Source organism: Bombus huntii, chromosome 4 (assembly GCF_024542735.1).
Source record: "Bombus huntii isolate Logan2020A chromosome 4, iyBomHunt1.1, whole genome shotgun sequence".
NCBI lineage: Eukaryota > Metazoa > Arthropoda > Insecta > Hymenoptera > Apidae > Bombus > Bombus huntii.
The window spans coordinates 9589264-9607552 of NC_066241.1; the positions used below are offsets into that span (position 1 = coordinate 9589264).

The 18289-nt window shown below is 29.6% G+C and overlaps 2 protein-coding genes across 4 annotated transcripts in view; one reads left to right on the forward strand and one right to left on the reverse strand.

The window, feature by feature from the left end:
• Positions 1–5223, forward strand: part of LOC126864725 (cytoplasmic dynein 1 light intermediate chain 2) — a 34887-nt gene extending 29664 nt beyond the window's left edge. Inside the window, exons 2-11 of one of the 3 annotated variants that reach the window (XM_050616341.1) lie at positions 503–676; positions 851–924; positions 1263–1379; positions 1464–1694; positions 1824–2034; positions 2124–2312; positions 2381–2495; positions 2570–2710; positions 3441–3594; positions 3686–5223. In XM_050616341.1, the coding sequence (XP_050472298.1) occupies positions 588–676; positions 851–924; positions 1263–1379; positions 1464–1694; positions 1824–2034; positions 2124–2312; positions 2381–2495; positions 2570–2710; positions 3441–3594; positions 3686–3801 (1437 nt within the window). In that variant the 5' untranslated portion in view covers positions 503–587 and the 3' untranslated portion in view covers positions 3802–5223. Of the gene's footprint in view, positions 1–502; positions 677–850; positions 925–1262; positions 1380–1463; positions 1695–1823; positions 2035–2123; positions 2313–2380; positions 2496–2569; positions 2711–3440; positions 3595–3685 lie in introns of those variants that run through there. The other 2 variants (XM_050616342.1, XM_050616343.1) reach the window with 2 other exon arrangements.
• A 3017-nt stretch (positions 5224–8240) lies between these two features.
• The window catches only part of LOC126864728 (E3 ubiquitin-protein ligase MIB1-like), a 64084-nt gene continuing 54035 nt past the window's right edge, over positions 8241–18289 (reverse strand). The window contains exons 2-7 of the mRNA XM_050616352.1: positions 12513–12732; positions 11539–11849; positions 10201–10375; positions 9745–9946; positions 9466–9629; positions 8241–9220 (exon numbers count right to left, since the gene is read on the reverse strand). Coding sequence (XP_050472309.1) covers positions 9080–9220; positions 9466–9629; positions 9745–9946; positions 10201–10375; positions 11539–11849; positions 12513–12732 — 1213 coding nt within the window. The 3' untranslated portion in view covers positions 8241–9079. The remainder of the gene's footprint in view (positions 9221–9465; positions 9630–9744; positions 9947–10200; positions 10376–11538; positions 11850–12512; positions 12733–18289) is intronic.

The window sequence follows — 18289 nt, forward strand, 5'->3', positions numbered from 1 at the left end:
AACATTATAATCAAAAGAATGAATGATAAAAGAAAATGTTTTTTGAAATACAGATATTATATAAAATACTTATATATTTACTTAAAGAAAAAATATTAAAACGGTATAGTTATAAATATTTAAAAATTTGTTATCAGATATGATATGACTATTTTGCTTAATTTTATATTATTTTATTTCATATATATTTAAATATACTACATATATACATTGTATGTGCCTGTGTATTATACATTCATGATTCATTAAATTTTAATTTGGAATAAACAGTAAGACCAACTATCCATTAACGTTAAATTTTTTGTATAAGTAAAGTGTAATTTTCAATGTGTACGTAATTTATATATTAATAGAAAAATGTTGTTAGATGTTTATAATAATACGCATATATATATTAAAAGACGTATTATCAAAAATAAAATATTGAATAACAATTAAATATGAAATATAAAGTACAGAAAATGAACATATATAAGCTTACACGTACATTTGAACTTTTAAGATTCCGTTCTGAATGAAGTTAATTGCGAGCCGCACCCGCAGTTTGCGTACAATCGATAGCAGATTTCATTTCTGTCAAATGGATAATGGCAGCGACGGCAATTGATATGATGTTGCAGAGCAATGGGTTTCAATCGAAGAAAAAGGAAGATCCAGAAAATAAAGACAACTTATGGTATGTGTAAAAAGTTTGCTTTCGAAATTTTTTTAATATAAAGCATACATATTGCAGTAGGCAATTGCAACGTATAAATATTTTGACGTTCGTCTTGCGTGCCACACATTAGAAGTCAGAGAATTAGTCATTTTTAATAATTTACTTTATTTTTAATTGTCTCCTTTTATACAGGTCCTCTATTTTGGCTGAAGTACAAAATAGTAGCAGTAACAAACTACCCTCAAACAAGAATATTCTTGTCTTAGGTAAGTTTGAGTAATTACTTTCCTTAATTAATGCAAGATTCTGAAGATATGTGTATGTGTCATGCATAAATGTTATGCATTATAATGAGTGTCAAATATAATGTTTATACATGTAATTTTGTTTTAATGTTGCCTGTAACATATGGTTGCCTATTTGTTTGATTTTTTATTTGACGTATAATTTGTTTATTATCTTTTCTTAAGATTTTTAAAATTAATTTTACATATTCAATGATAATAATATAAATGTTTATGACATATATGTTATATAATAAAGCTGTTCACTAAGTATTTAGATTACACATGTACATAGTAGCAAGAAATCATTTCATTTATAGGTGATAATGAAAGTGGAAAAACAACACTCATTGCTAAATTACAAGGCGTAGAAGATCCAAAGAAAGGTTCCGGTTTGGAGTTTGCTTATATTGATGTCAGAGATGATTATAGAGATGGTAATATCAATTAAGAATTGATAATGTTTCTAATTATAGCAGGTGAAGAGTAATGAAGTTTTATTATTTAAATTTTTTACTCAGATCAAACAAGATTATCTGTATGGGTATTAGATGGTGATCCTGGTCATGCAAATCTTTTAAGATTCGCATTAAATGCAGAAAGATTTCCACATACACTTGTTATGTTAGTTGCTGCAATGACAACTCCATGGGCTATCCTCGATCAACTTCAATCCTGGGCTGCACTTTTGGGAGATCATATTGACAAATTACCTTTAGATAATGATACTTGGCAACGATGCAGGCAATTTAGTAAGTCACATTTTTAAATTACTTCTTTCATAGTATGTATTTTACATTGTTACATGTGTTCATTTAATAATAAAAGATATATTAATTACATCATTTTTCAAATTTTCAAATCATTTTTTATGTGCTTAGATGTAAAAAAGTGGCAAGATTATACAGAACCTGGAGATGAATTAGATCCTGGTAGTCCTTTAAGGCGAACTAGTCGTAACTTAGATGACGATACAATGGATAATTTACCACTACCAGAAGGAGTACTTACAACAAATTTAGGCCTAGATGTTGTTGTTGTTATTACCAAAACTGATTATATGTCTACTCTTGAGAAAGAACATGATTATAAGTAAGTTCATAATATAATTGCTATTAAAAAAAGATATAATTGGTGGTAATAATTTACTTTATTTGTTCAATAATTTTAATTTTTTATAGGGATGAACATTTTGATTTTATACAACAGTGGATAAGACGATTCTGTTTGCAATATGGTGCAGGATTATTCTACACATCAGCAAAGGAAGATAAAAACTGTGATTTGCTTTATAAATATCTTACACATAGAATTTATTCTTTACCATTTAGAACACCTGCTTTAGTCGTCGAAAAAGATGCAGTTCTCATGTATGTAATTTTAATTGAGTAAATATTTGTATATATTTTTAATATTTTAAAGATGTTCTTGTTTACAGTCCTGCTGGTTGGGATAATATGAAAAAGATTAGTATTCTTCATGAAAATTTGCAATCAATGAAACCAGATGATTACTATAGAGATGTAATTGCACAACCATCAACAAACAGAAAAGTATGTGTGTGTACAGATAAATTACTTTTTTTAATATTAAGGACTTTATAGTAAAATATTATTTTACTAATTAGTGTGTAGCTAGAGAAGTAGAAGTACAGGCAGAAGAAGAACAAGCTTTCTTAGCGAAACAACAAGCCGCATTATTAGGTATAAAAGATCCAACACGATCTCCAACAACCAGGAATCAGGCAAGCACTGGACCAGTTATTCAGGTTATACCATTTATAATTGGAGCATGCTTGTCATGTTACATGCAGTTAATAATCATTCAGCATTGAATAACAATGTTGTGGCTAATTTATGTATATATATCATGTATTCATGTATGTTATCATCATATCCTCATCTCTTAACAGATAATGCTTATTCATATTAAAAATATTCTGACTGTAATACCCCGAAAATTTTGACTTTAATTGATGTTTGAGCGAGTGTTGCTTTTTATATTCTTGGGTGTAATTATCTGACACATAGCATTTACATTTCTTATTCAATTTTTTGTAAATTAATGTTAGGATCATCGAGCACTTTTTTTGCATTGACATTAAATCAATTAGATCAATTCATGCATTGCTTAGTGTTTATATATTCTTATGTTTAGATTAGTAGCTTCTCATTATATAATTATAAGATAATATTGTATCTTAATAAACTATATTGTGTTCTTTTACATTTTAGAATCTAAGCTAACAATTAATGTTAATATGTGTATTTTGTTAGATTTACTGTACAGAAAAAGCATATTTGCATACATGACTATTTCATACTTTGACAGGCTAAATTTTAATTACATATTCCATTGTTCAGTAACTTTGTGGTGAATGAGATCACTATGTGTTTTTACAGTGGACGATCAAAAGCATGTTCTAATCTTTGTGGTATGATCTGTTATGAATATAACAGAAAATACCATTTTGCAAATATTAAATATTTTTTATACAGGTTGCATCACCAAATAAAAAGTTGGATCCCAAAGGTACTGGATCTGCGCAATCTGGGGAAGGTGTTCTAGCTAACTTCTTCAATTCTCTTCTTCACAAAAAGACTGGAAGCCCTGGATCACCAGGTACTGTAGGTACGAGTCCAATAAAAATTGGTAAGTTTTATAATGCATTATAAGAATGTAGTATATTATGAATTTTCATAACATTTTAAAGTTAAAAATTTCGATTTATTGTTTATTTCAGATAATGCATCAGTAGATAAAGCAACTATGTGTAATGATGCAGCAGTGGAATTAGATCGACTTACTCGAACGAAAAAAATGTCTCCTCCCAACTTAAATTCATCATCTGAATGTTAAGGAAGTATATTTTCTTTGCGACCCATATTGGGAGTTAAGTATTGAATTATAAATCATAAATATCAGTTCCATAATAACATTTTGAGGATAATTGAATGACACTGAATATAAAATATATCTGTGTGATCTTCATCTTCATTTGCAATGTTTGAAACTGATACAGAAATTATTTTTATCATTTTGTATTAATAATATTGCAATGCATGTACTAATTTGGTAATTTATAATGATCTAAAAAGATTTTATTTGTATTTATTATATTTTATGTCATTTATTATGATTTAAGATTTTTGTCATTTATTAATTTAATACAGTTGTTTTAAAAAATACTCACAACTTTTAATAACTTGTCATAGTTATAAAATACTTACAAGAAATTTTTAATCAATAACTAATCATATTGTGCAAAGCACAAATATTCAGTCGAATTTATTTAAATAGAAATATATATATATATATAACAACGTATTAATATTTTATGAAATTTTGTTATAAAATATTGTATCAATTTATGAAATGAAGCACAATTGTATAATCTAAAATAATTTTTTCTTTAGTCTTTTAAAGTTATAATTTTCTTTAGGTTGTAGATTGCACATTTTTTATTTATAATTATAATTTGCACATTCCTTGTGTTATGGTTCTTTTGGTATTAAAATTTTTGACGCAGTACTAATTGTTTGTTATGAATGTGCAACAAAAATTTTAATCACACTTGAATGGGTCGCAAAGAATTGGAATTAATTTATAAGAACAGTTGAATTTGATTCAGAAACGAATATGTTACTGAGAAACAGAAAATAACGAAATGTCACACAATCTATCAATGATTTCGTTTGTTATATCTGACTGTCAGTAACAATACAAAGTTACAGCTAGAGAGTTATTGAATTAACGTAATTAAATATTTAATATAGTAATACATTCAATTATGCTTACGCACATGTCCCTACAGCTCGTTATAGTAAATTATTTAATAATCATCCATGAAGGATGTAAGGATTTTTTTACTGCTCTTCAATGCTTTCATTTCATTTCCTAATAAATAAATAATTCTATTTATACAATATTGTTCTCGTTAATAAAAGTTGGCTGAATAATTTTCTCTTGTATTCGGTCTAATTTATAAAGTGCCGTTACTGTAACGTAAATGGGCCATACGAATGTGTGAGATAGTATTTTATATGAATGTTAGATTTAGAAGAGATTTCTTAACCAAGGACACGGGCTTGTCTTTGGTTTGAAGATAATTCGTGGTATGAATTTTGGAGTGTACGGTTACAAGGCGAGTGAGACTTCTTTGTCAAATTTTAAAAGAATTTTATGTAAAAGAGAAGAATCTGTAAATTCAGTTATTAATGTGGCTTTTCTGTATATGAAGTAATTAAAATTCCTGATCAAAAATAAATAATTTTTCATAAACATAGAAGTTATTGTTATTACAGCAATATACCGCAATCAATTTCTTGTAATTTAAAAGAGTTAAAAATATTTGTATCTTTAAAATCTTATTTATTTTACATTCATTTGATATTTTTATGTTTGGTACTAAATATTTAATGATTTTAATGACATGGAAGAATATCTATATTTTGATGTTCTCAGTGAGAAATAGAAAGTTCTATTAAATTAATAAAATATTAATTGCATTCTATAATTTTCTATTATTTGTCCTCTATATAAAATTTTACTTAATAGATACATATCAGAATTAAACTATTTTAACTTATTAATATGTGCGCAATAAATAAGAATATTTAACATACTATTGTTCTTTATTAGGTTGAACAAATGTATTTATTGTTATAATTTCCCTGAATACAATTGAGATGATTATATGTATAACGTAATAGAATAATACAAGTATTAAGATAGTATTTCTAATCATCGTAACATTTTTCTTACAATGTTTCTGTTACAATGTTTTTTCCATTGCAAACGCCAAAGAGATAGACAATACAATAGGATCAACGATTAAGTAACCAAAGGGATGAAATTACGAATATTTTTATCATCTTGAAAATGAAAAAATTGTTACAATTGATTTTTCTACTCAGATTTCATAAGAAAATTTTATAATCCCATTGTAATGTTATACATCATTTTTAATGCTGTTTATTATATATAATATTCTCAGGTAAAATGTATCCTTTTACAGAAATATTATATAACAGGAATGGTACAAAAACTCTATATGTTGCCCATTCACATTTTGTATCTTCTTTAAGACTCCATATTAACAAATAATTAACTTACAATAAAAATTATAGTAGAAGACATTACAAAACTTAATTATTCAATAATCAAAATTTTTGTTGAATATCTACTACATTTTTCATTTGTTTATCCAATTTTATATTCCATTAATAAATCAGATCTTTCAAAATGATAAAAGGGTATGTATGTAAATGTTTTATAATGTTTCTGATTATTTCAATATATATAATTGTGTTAAATATTTTTTATTCTATTGGATTCAAGGTAAATTATGCATGATCTAGGGTTGTAGAAAATGGAGTTTTAAATTAAATATTAATGTCTAATACTTGTTTATTGGTCTACTTATTTTAAATTTAGTTAATAAAGTTCCTATTCTAAACGCATATAATAATTGCCTTTCAAAAACTTCTAAAAAGATATTGTAAATGGAAGAGCAAGGGGTAATAGTTAAAAGCACTACATAGTATTGTAATATTCACAACGAAGATTAATTTATAGGTAAGACCATATTAATAAAGACTATTGCTTAATATTTATTAAATTTATTTCAAACGTCTGAAATATTCTTTTTATCTCAAATACTTAAATGAAATATTTGAATTTATTATATTCGTTTAATATATTCAAATTACTACAAAAATATTTTCCAAAAATTATAAAAATGAAAATTTTGATGTTAACACTATGTATAAAAAAATAATGTTTTCATAATATTAATTTTAACATTATGCGATATCAAGGATAATCATAGATTGCATATTTTATTTTAAAAGATTTTGTATTACCTGACTATAATTCTTTTACTGAATTCTTGCATCACAAAACGTAAGTATGGTCGTACCTATATAGCCAGAATTTAAATAAAGGAAGATATTTGTTAGTGCAATTAACAATTATTGATTATTCCTACCATAATTTCTCGAAAATTCACAAAGCAAAAAATTATTATAAGAATGAATAGTTTTCGAAAAGGGAAAAAATACAAAATGATATAAATATCAATTACTAATTTTACAAGTAGAAAATTTATGCCGATTAGTTCGATTCAAATACGAAGCTAAATTTTCTTTCTATTTCGTTATAAATATTCTTTTCAGGATGTATAGTCAATGAGCATTATTTTTTTTTTACATTTTTCTACCAATAGCGATACTAAGAAAGAAGATGCAAAGTCTTGTAAAGATTATTTATGAGCCAACAAATATTCATATTTATTACCTTTTCAAAACTTTGCTTCCCCTCTTTCCTCACTATAAAGAGGGAAGTAAATTGAATAAGTTATTATATAGTTTTCTAAAATATAGATAGTTACTATTATTAATGTTTATGCAAATTACTGTCAATTAAATTAATTTTATTAAATTGCGTAATCTTTTCATTGCCTTTAATATATATATATATAAATTACGGAAATAAGGGAAACTTTGAATTACAATGATAATGATAATTATTTTCCTAATATTTTTATATAACTAATTAGATATTTAATGATAAATTAAACGTTTCATGATTTATAAAAGTAATTGGCAGTATCCATTATTATTGGGAATATTGAAACTTCTAATAATAAGATACTTTATACAGTTTCAAGAAGGGAGAGCAAATGTGACAGTATTGGCAATAAGATTGAGGACAGGAAGTGGCGAAGTATTTACAAGAAATTCATGCAAATTATTTGCGGGACAAGAAAAACTAGAAAGTCTTAAAAATTTATATCCTTTCGATAATTATTACAAAAGCGGAATAAAATTTTTTGTTATAGGATGCAAAATCTATAATCATGGAAATATACTGGTAAGTACAAATTACATCTAATAAAGTGTAGTAGAAATGATAAAGTAACAAAAAAAAAGCACTTAAAAAAATATTGTATCTATAAATTACTGTATACAAGACGCGTTATTGTTGTATAATTGCAGGAAGGAAAACAGCAAAATAAAAAAAGAAATGCAGAATTTGCGGGTATCTGTTACTTTCTAAAGTACGAATTTTCTTATCCCACTCGTTATTGCTCCTAATCGAGGAAAGCAAAAGCTTTGTGAAAGGTGTTTGCTGGCTTTCGACACTATAAGTACTACGTTTAATTGTACATTTGAAGTAACGTTAAGTAACGAATGTCTTTGAAGAATTATTGTGCGTATAGACTATATATCAGCGTAAAATGGAAACATTATATATGTTTAAAAATATTGGTTAATAGAGTTTTCGACTAATAACAATTACTAGAAAACAATAGTTTACTTATTAACTTACATTACTGAATCAAACTTTGTAATTTTGAAGAAATGAATAAGGTCGAAGCGCTATTCGATACGATCTCAATATTTCATCATAGATACGATCAACTTGCTTGGCATTTTGCTATAATTCTTATAATTCATTTTCATGACTCAGCCTAATGTATGTGTATATTTAATTGCCTGATTATATTTATATCGTGAAAATATGCTGAAGTTATAATATTAGGAACAAATTATACGGAGCCCGTTAACAGATTAAAAAAAGAAGGAATAAGTAAATATTGCATTCGGTTTCCTCTGATTTGTATATATCTTTCATAGCATTTATTTAAAAGATTGGGAAATTTTTAAGCATATATATGTTTGACATGCTTGAATATATTTAGGAAATACTTATTCAAAATAAGAATAATCGTGGAACAGATTACACTGAATAGCCTGTTTATGTCTTCATTATGGTATAATACTTATGTACGATAGATGTAATGAAATTAAATAGAAATATTTTATACATATTAATTCGTATAAATGTTTCCTAAAATTTTAAAATAGGAGTATAAAAACTATTAGAATTAATTAGTATAAATTTTATTTGGTGAATGGGCAGTATATGTATAAATATACTTTGATAGTTTTAACAAAATCTTAATTTATGTTACAGTCTTGTGGAGGTTGAAAGTATCGAAAATAAAACGTATCTATACTTTCAAAATTTGAATCAGATAATAGATGCAATATTTAATTATTCCTACTATTATCATTCATTATTATATATCTAAATGAAACTCTAGCTCCGAACGATAATCAGTTTTCTAGATTTAATAGAGCAAAATTCGTTTGTCTACCGCCTTCCGACATATTGGACACTCCGACATCCGGTCTCCGCACATTTGACAGGTGCCGTGGCCGCACAAAAATATCATATTCTTTAAACGATCTAAGCAAACTGGACACATTGTCTGTAAAGATACAAAATAAAATATTTCAATGTACTTAATACAAATTTCAATTAACTTATTTTTGTACAATTTAATCAACATTTTTTCCGAGCTTTTATTTTCTGTGTAAAATTACAATCTTTTTTTTTTTGTTTTTATAAGACGAAGATTGTAAATTACGCTCTACATATCTTCATTCGAGGAAGAAATGAAATTCAAAAAGAAAGGAAAACATATAACAAATCATATAACAAAAGACGATATACCTGTTCCTTGATATCTTGAAGTTGTTGTTGAAGTTTCTGTATATCGCTGTGTGATGTATCTCGGCTACCGTTGTTCATCAAAAGTGTTTCTCCTCCACTTCCAGTATTTTGTTGCGATAATAATTCTTCCTCTTGATCACTCTTCACGTCTGTTATCGTTGCACCTTTTAACGCATAAAGATTATTTATATGCTTAAATAATTTTTACGCTTTTAGTATATTTCTCCTATCGGATCTATTTCATTTATTATTAATACATATTATTTATTGATTTCGTACCTGAAGCATTGGTCGCTTTAACGTAAGTGACATCGCCTCCTCTACCGCAACAGATCGACAACGGTAACATGTGCTGAATTTGAGCTCTGCATTGAACGCATTTTTTCATCAGGGCAGCGCAGCTTTCGCAAGCACACATATGTCCACACGGACGAAATAGTACGTTAGCTTTACGATCCGAGCAAACCACGCACTCCTCGATCTGCAAATACGTTTAATTTGTTTTCAAAGCAGGTAATTCACTTTCTTTGTTTTTCCTTCTAATCAAAAGTATTAAAATATTGTTCACGAATGTATGGATAATTTCGCAAATTTTTTATGAGAAATAAGTTTTAGAAATAAATTCCTAGAGGAAATAAAATTTATTTCCTATCATCATCGTGGAATCGTTATCGGCGAATTACGGTCAACGTTCTATCAATACGAATTTTTAAAATTATCAAGATAGTATTTTACTTTTGTTCTTGAAAGGACATTTTCTCTGCAGATCAGGCATTTCTTCACTCTTGGCGCGCAAGCGTTACAACAAGCTACATGTCCGCAAGGGCTGAAAAGCATTTCACGTTTTCCATCTGAACAGACCAAACACTCGTCGATCGTGGCTGATGGAGCTGCCGGTTCGATGTTGTCCCTGAGAGTAATAATTATGCATAGTGAATGCACGAAGATAAAATTTGTTTTAAAAGTACCTCGTTATAATTTATCGGATTATTTATGACTTTTAGCCAAATTGACACATCTTGGATGTAGAGCCTGATTTGGTATATTTCCGAATACATCTAATACAAAACGCGTTTTTTGTAATAATACGCAGACGTGTTTATTACAATCTCATGAGAAAAATAATATAAAGGAAGCAATACTTCTCAAAATTCTTTTCTAAAGGATCAAATTATTCTTTGTCGCGTACAGAAAAAAGATAGAAAAATTAGAAGTGTAAATTGAACGTGTTCATAAGATTTGATTAAGCGTAATATCGGTTATATGAGAAGTTTCATGCTGCATAGGGAAGTTTATGCTTCGAAAATATAGAGATTACTCGGCTACAGACGTGTATTTGCACGCTTTAGTAAGATATAATCTTATTTCCTTTGACCAGAATGCATATTAAGCGGTCGTAATTACAGAATGCCACGTGCCAAACAGTCGCGTGTCATCCGAGTAAGTGTAGATTACGTTGTCTTCTCGAACGTCTTCTCATTCTGCAAACTATTTTATTGTGTGCACATGTATATAACAAAAGACATTTTTTTTTTCTATAGAAGAAATTAATAATACCCTTGTGTTTAAGTATTTCTTCTTATAAATCAGACACTTCCGTATCTAAATTCTAATTAAATATTTATTAACTTTTTATATAGATATTATAATTGATAAAATGTTATAGATATGTATTTCTTGACGTGCAAATATTTTTATTCAAAAGCAGTCTTATCATTAAAACAAAAAGATGATATTGCGACTTTAGTTTATAATTTATGGTCGAAATAAATAATTAAAAAAAAAAAAAAAAAATAGGATAAAGATTTAAAACAACCGTTGGAGAAAGCTATAAAAAAGTACTTGAAATTTTCTCGATCTCTATTCGAACAACTGAAATTCAATGTCAAAAGAGTGATTGTCCTATTACTCGAAAGTTTCATTATTATCCGAACATTTTCGTTTCTCTATCGAATACGGAAGGCTCTATCGTAGTATGAACTTTAATTTTGTACACCCGCATTTGAAACTTCTCAATGAACTGCGACGTTTCGCTTATGTGACTGCGGGATGAGGTAGATTGTAATTACTAACGATTCTCTGTCCTTGTGGCAAGTAGTTAGCGTTTTGCAGAGATTTGGATCTGGGCAGAGGTCGAGCGGAGTCTGTCCCTTCTTGTTCTTCAATTCCAGGTCAGCCCCATGGGCAGCCAGGAAGCAAGCAATGAACGAGCTACTTTTCTTGTCCTGTCCTTGCGCGCCCAGGCCCATCAGGAGCCGCCCTACGTCCTGGACATCCTGCAGCTGTCGCAGCTGCGTCAAAGTGTGATATCTCAAGGCTTCGTGAAGAGGCGTGTCACCGTCCTTGTCTGCTACGTTTAAATTGGCGCCTTCGCGTACCAGCAGCTACAACAGGATTTACGAGTTCCGTTTAATTATCGAACTAACCCGTGGCGAAATTAATCCGTGTCGGTTTAAGAACATTTTAATTACGTATGAACTGGCGTATCTCGAATTGTTCGATCGAATTGTAACATTGCTCCGATTCCCTGTGTCTCGCCGCTAAATTATCTTCTTATCTATGTGAGTTCCAAAATTGTTCTAGGATCTATTCTTGTATCGATGTAACAATAATTAAAATTCCATGTATCGTTAAGAACAGTTCGTCGTGTAACTTTCGTTGTTTGTTAAATAGAGCTGCTTAACGATGGCGAATTATGATACACTTAAACCTTAGACTTGAAATTTATATTTTATAAAAAAAATTTGATAAAGTATCACGTATACTGAAGATTTATAGAGGATTCTACGGAAAAATCCGATCTGTGTCAATACTTTTGTTCATCATTGTACATTAGACAGTAAATCATCGTTTAACAAAGTCATGTCAGATCGAACAAGAAAAGTCTTTTATTGAGAAAGATACTTCGATTTTTCATGGGTGGAATTGAGATTGATGTTCGGAATGTGTTTTCGAAAGGAATTGGAACATCGGAAATGTTCAGTGAATCGTTTGTGCAGCATCGGATCAGAAGTGAGGATTTCTTTTTGACGATGAAATAAACGTACACGAACGATTTGCGTGTGCTGTCGCTCGACAGCGAGATGCAACGCGGTCTGCAAATTGACGTTTTGCAAATCCAGGTCAGCTTTTCCAGCACGTGCCAGCTGTTCAGCAACTTCGACGTGATTGTTCAGAGCAGCCAGATGAAGGGCCGTGTAACCATCGTCCTTTTTCTCGTCAACTATCCATGGTCTCGGAAGTTTCGAGAGGAGCACCCGCATTGCGCTGCAATCAAAAGAAAAATATCACGTTTAAAGTACGACCGATAAAATGATTTTTCGCTGTAATATCTCATTCTAGTTGTACTTCGAATTTCAAGAGGAAAATTTGTAATTTTTATCGACAAAGAGGCTATTATGAGGCTGTTATGTGTGAAATTTCACTTGATTTTTTATTAAAATAAATAATAATCACTCAAACAAGCAAAAATATTTAGTTTAGACATTGTACACGTAAATTTGACGTTTTTAACGATTTAACAATTTTAACGATTCAAACGTTTTAGCAATTACACAGCTCAGAAGCAAAGATGAAATTATAAAAAATAACATAAAATAGTAACAGCTGTTTAAAGAAGGAAATTCAGCAATTTTTTTTCAGAAACAAATCCACGAGAAATCCAGCTTTAGAAATGGGAGAAAGAAGGAACTTAATGACGATCGTCCTGAATGTTATTCCGGTGTAAAGAGCGTTTAGACATGTGCGATCAGGAAATTGTGATTTTCACTAGCAAATTCAAAACGGATTTGTTATCAAAGGATGGGCAATCAATTACGTCGTTTGGCAAACGTTTGTAATTCGATGCCACATTATTGCTTCGCATTAGTGTCGCCGCGTGCAGTTAACCGATGATAAATAGCACGAAATCAAACAGATATTCGTCGTCTGCGGATTTTCGCCGCTGTCGATACGAATACATAGTCAGTTTACGCAGAAATCAACTGAAATCCTTTCGGTTTATAGCCACGACATCATTAACAGACACGGTTGTCGATTAACAAATCCTGCAAACTCTGGCTGGTAATGACGCTGTTCGTAGATTATTTAGTAACAGATGTTTACGATAGTATATCCATGTTTCTGCATATTCTACAATATATTGTTCCATGCTGTATCACGAAATGGTCAACGTGAATATGAAATTGTTTTCGTTGAAAATTCATCTTTTTAATTCGACCGTATTCATTCCTCTGATCGGAGTTTTGAAAAATGACTTCCCCATCAAAGATATTTTTGAATTTTTGTCTGTGTCGTTATTTAAATCAATCTCATTATTTCATAATTAATATACAGCCGGAGACGAAAACTAAACGGACAGATAATGGAAATAAGAATCAACGAAGTTTCGTAAATTACTATAATCGCTTTGAAATTTTAATACGATTATTATAAACTGCGCTATAATTAATATTCAGGCAAGCTCGCACCATAAAGATTACATTTAAGATTACATTTTATCATACACTAATGAGATTAAAATTTGCAAAGATATAAATCTTTCATATATTTTATTTCATTATCCTTTCGAAGATTATAATATTATTACTTTAATACAATTCAGTACATTTTACTTTAATACAATTCTTAAGATCTTAAGAAGGAAGTCTCTGTTCACGTACGCGACAATTATCGATATATTGTATAATAATTTTTCCATACAACTGGGCAGAACTTCAATTTCAATAATCATTTTGGCCCTGAGTATCTTTGGCGTGTGATAATTATAAAGACTTCCTTTTGTCGATGTTTTCAAAAAATACCACCATCTATGACTGTGTTGCCTGTGGACCCCATGGACAGTCTTTCCTCGGGGCTACAGCCGGAAAGAGACGTGACAGCTGCCTTTTGACAGGACCTCCTCGAGGTACCAGCACCGCTGTGGCACGACAGCTATGCATATGTTTATTCTACGTACGTGTATATGTACGTATGTACGTATATAAGTGCTTACTTTACGTGCAACTTGACACATACGTTTCCGATAAACGTCAAACTTTTATTTTTCAACTCGTTGCATACGAAATGGTCAATATCATCGCGTGTAAGACTTTTAGAAATTTAATGATCAAAAACACGATTGTGAGTAAATGTTGATTTAAAGATAGCATCCTACGACACGATCGGTCTTTTGTCAATGTTTTTATTCGAAAAAAGCACAACCATAAATCAAAACTCGAGACCTGGTGCTAACTAAACTCCAGTGTTTTTCTTAGTACCATTTTACGATGTATGTTTTCTACGTACAACATTTAATCAGGCGTAGTAAGAGACTAGAAACTGTTCGTAACATTAGTATAATTCCAAAAGAAGTTACGGTATGAAATATTACATATAAATATATCTTTCACGTTTTATATACAAAAGATATTTATATACAAAAAGATATTTTTTTTTTTTAGAAAAAAATTTGCACAGACAATAATACAAGAACATAAAATTTCATAAGTAACCTGTAACGTTGGTAACGTGATTGATTTATTTACCTATTTATCAACTTTCTTGTCTCTTAGAATCCACAGAGAACCTACGAGATCCTAAAGGATCTATTATTATTGTTAAATGAAAATTAACGTCACAAAAGTCTGAATCGTAATTCAACCTTATTTTCTAATTTCCAATTTGCAGGATAAAATCATCTTTCACATGGCTAGCAAGAACGACTCAATTACAATGAATAACATTTTCTGTAACGACAACTAAAAGAAAGGAACGGAGGAAATACTATTTGCACGATTAACGGAAACAGTCCATTACTCGCATCGACTCGTATAATTGTCGCTTTACCGCAGAATCGATTTGCTCGCGGCTAACAGCCCTTTTCCCCGTTCTATTCGATTTCTCAGCGTCATTACGCATTTTACGTCTCTCCGTTTGCGCCTGGAAGACCGCCATCGAAGACTATAAAATTTTTATGCTGCTTCGCTGGCGTATTTTTTTATTAAGCCCGGTCTACGATGGCTCGCAGCGCGTTTTCCAGTGCAACCGCAGTTACGAGATCGCGGAAAAATTCGCCAATTTTACCGGTATAAATATTCAAAAGGGATCGGCGACGGTATTATGACGTTAAAAGCTGTAAATAGTTTAATATTAATTAAGGTTCGCATCCGACGTAGTTTTCACAAGTTGATATCATTAACGTATTAAGGAAACAGCTTCTCCTGAGGTGTTGCTGTCTAGATTTTTTTTTATTCTTCGCGCAGGTGTTATCAGAATCGCGCAAATATTAATTAGAATCTACCACTAATATTATCGTTGGGATTGACAATGATATTTCGAGATATTGCTAATGTTATGAATAATAATGTATTAAAGATCGCTATGAATAAATACGAACAAAATATATGTTACATTACGTTACGTAAATACAAATACTCCTATTGTTTTTCGTATATTAGTTGTGCAAACGAATAATCAAAATTCTTCAGTGAAACTCGGAGTCTATTAAAAAAAAAAAAAAAAAAAAAAAAAAAAATACAGCAGGTTGCTCTAAGTATTCGCCGTTGCTTTCTATAAGTTTAAGGCGTCTATCGGATAAGCGACGAATTCCATCACGGAAAAATGCGTCCTTAGACAAGATCCAATTGTCAAGTCATTTTTGTATCTCATCCACTAATTGGATAAGGCGTGTTTCATCGATCGAAATAGATAATAATCCGAGTGAGCAATGCCTAGTGAATAAATTGGATACTGTAAGACGTTCCATCCAGGACACGATGTCTTTTGTCACAGAAACATTGTGCAGTCTAGCGTTGTCCAAAGAATGAAGATCAATATTGGATCTTATACAAAGAAGATACCACATTTTTTCGTGATGGAATCATCATTTACCTAATAGATGGCTTAAAGTCATAGAAAGCAACGATAAATACGTTGATTGAACTTTTGATAAAACTTGTGGTATTTTTTTTTAAAACAACTTAGTTTCACTACAGAAATTTGAATTATTCATTTGTACACCCATTGAATTTGTATATACTGTACTATTTTGTTCCAACGCAAATTTTCTATATAATAATCTTCTCACGATTCGTTTATCCTTATGAATTTTCCGTGTGATTTATCACCACTAATAATCGTTGCAATCACAGTGGTTCATGAACCAATAAATAAAAAATAATTGCCACCAATATTTTTGTTCTAGTGATTATGTTGTCAGATCAGTTTCTCTAATTGATTTCATTTTTCTTTCAGCAATACGAAGTTCATCTTTAAGTTATACGATTAACGAGGAAAACGTTATAAAGTATAATGTAAAACATTTTTGATTGATTGATGTAATTAAACAGAAACATTGGTTATTAACATTCGTGGCATGAAGACCGTACGTTAAATTTATCGACAGATAAAATATTGTAATATTATTCACGAAACTGGAAATGAAATTTACATTTATTAATATTATTCAAAAATAAAGGTTAAAACATTTTGCAAAATTTTAATACCAGACATTAAGTTCAAAAACGTGTAATATGATTTGAGACAACAATATTGTTTGATTCATTCTTATCATTTATTTATTATTTCTATTAAATAGAATACCTGCAGATGCAAATATTTTTATTCAATATTTATATTTCTGACATATTAAAATTGACTTAAGTTATACATAAGTCAATTGATAATAGAAACTGGAACCTTTTTGAATATACAAAGTTCAGAAACTTTATTTAATTATTTTATTATATTTTAAAAGATGTTTAATTAGATATTATTTTGTTCGCTTAAGATATACAATTTTAGCCATATAACATGGACGAAACAAGTCTTTTATCAGATTATTTATTAGACTTTAAGAACTTGAGAATTGATAAATGATTCGTTACGGCTACTATATTAATAGGGATTTATACGAAATTTCCGCAGTAAATTAACTTCGATCGTACAATTACCAAGCTTGTAATTAGTAACACTCGTAACGCATTGTACGCTTCGTACGGGTTATTAACCTGTCAATTTTGCACTCGTTTAAATTGAATCACTTTTTATAACGAGAAATTCAATGCATTTATTTTCGATACATTTTTGATACAGAGTTTTGTACGTATTAAAGAAACCTGCAATCATGTTGTGACTTTAATACTTAATCGGTAGGTATAAACCGATTATACCGAAACTAATGCAGCTTCAATTAAAAGATTTATGATGCTATTTAGCCTCATTTTGTTTCCGAATGTTCCACTTTTTATATATTATAGCGTAATGGAATCTCATAGCCAGCAATATCCTTCGCAATTACTTTAAAATTTCTTTTATGGTTACTCAATTATTCTACTTGCATGAATATCCTTTTTACAAATGTTTCGTTGTCTTATTTCTATATACTTACAATGAAGCTTAGAAATATTTGTAGCAAGAATATATGAATTTTACGACGAAGTGTATAATTCAATGATAAATTGCAATAATCACAAGCTACGTTAACTACCTTTTTTGGAATCACCAGACTATAAATCCAAATTACTATAAAGTAAATACAATAAAATTTATATATCATTATATACATACACTTACTCTTCGTGCTTGAAACTCATCGCACACTTTATGACCGATATAAGCGTCTCTAATCATCGAGCATGTAACTCCTAAAATCAGTAGCGTAATTTCGTATGAATTAACTTTTCTTGTTCTTTTTGTGCTACGTGTAATTTTACATTATGTTACAGTTATGTACTTACACACTTACTGCAACGAAGGGCTTGTTCCGTCGACATTAACAAATGATCATTACTATTATTACCATTATATCGAAAGTCTGTAACAGTTATAATTTAGTTTATAATTT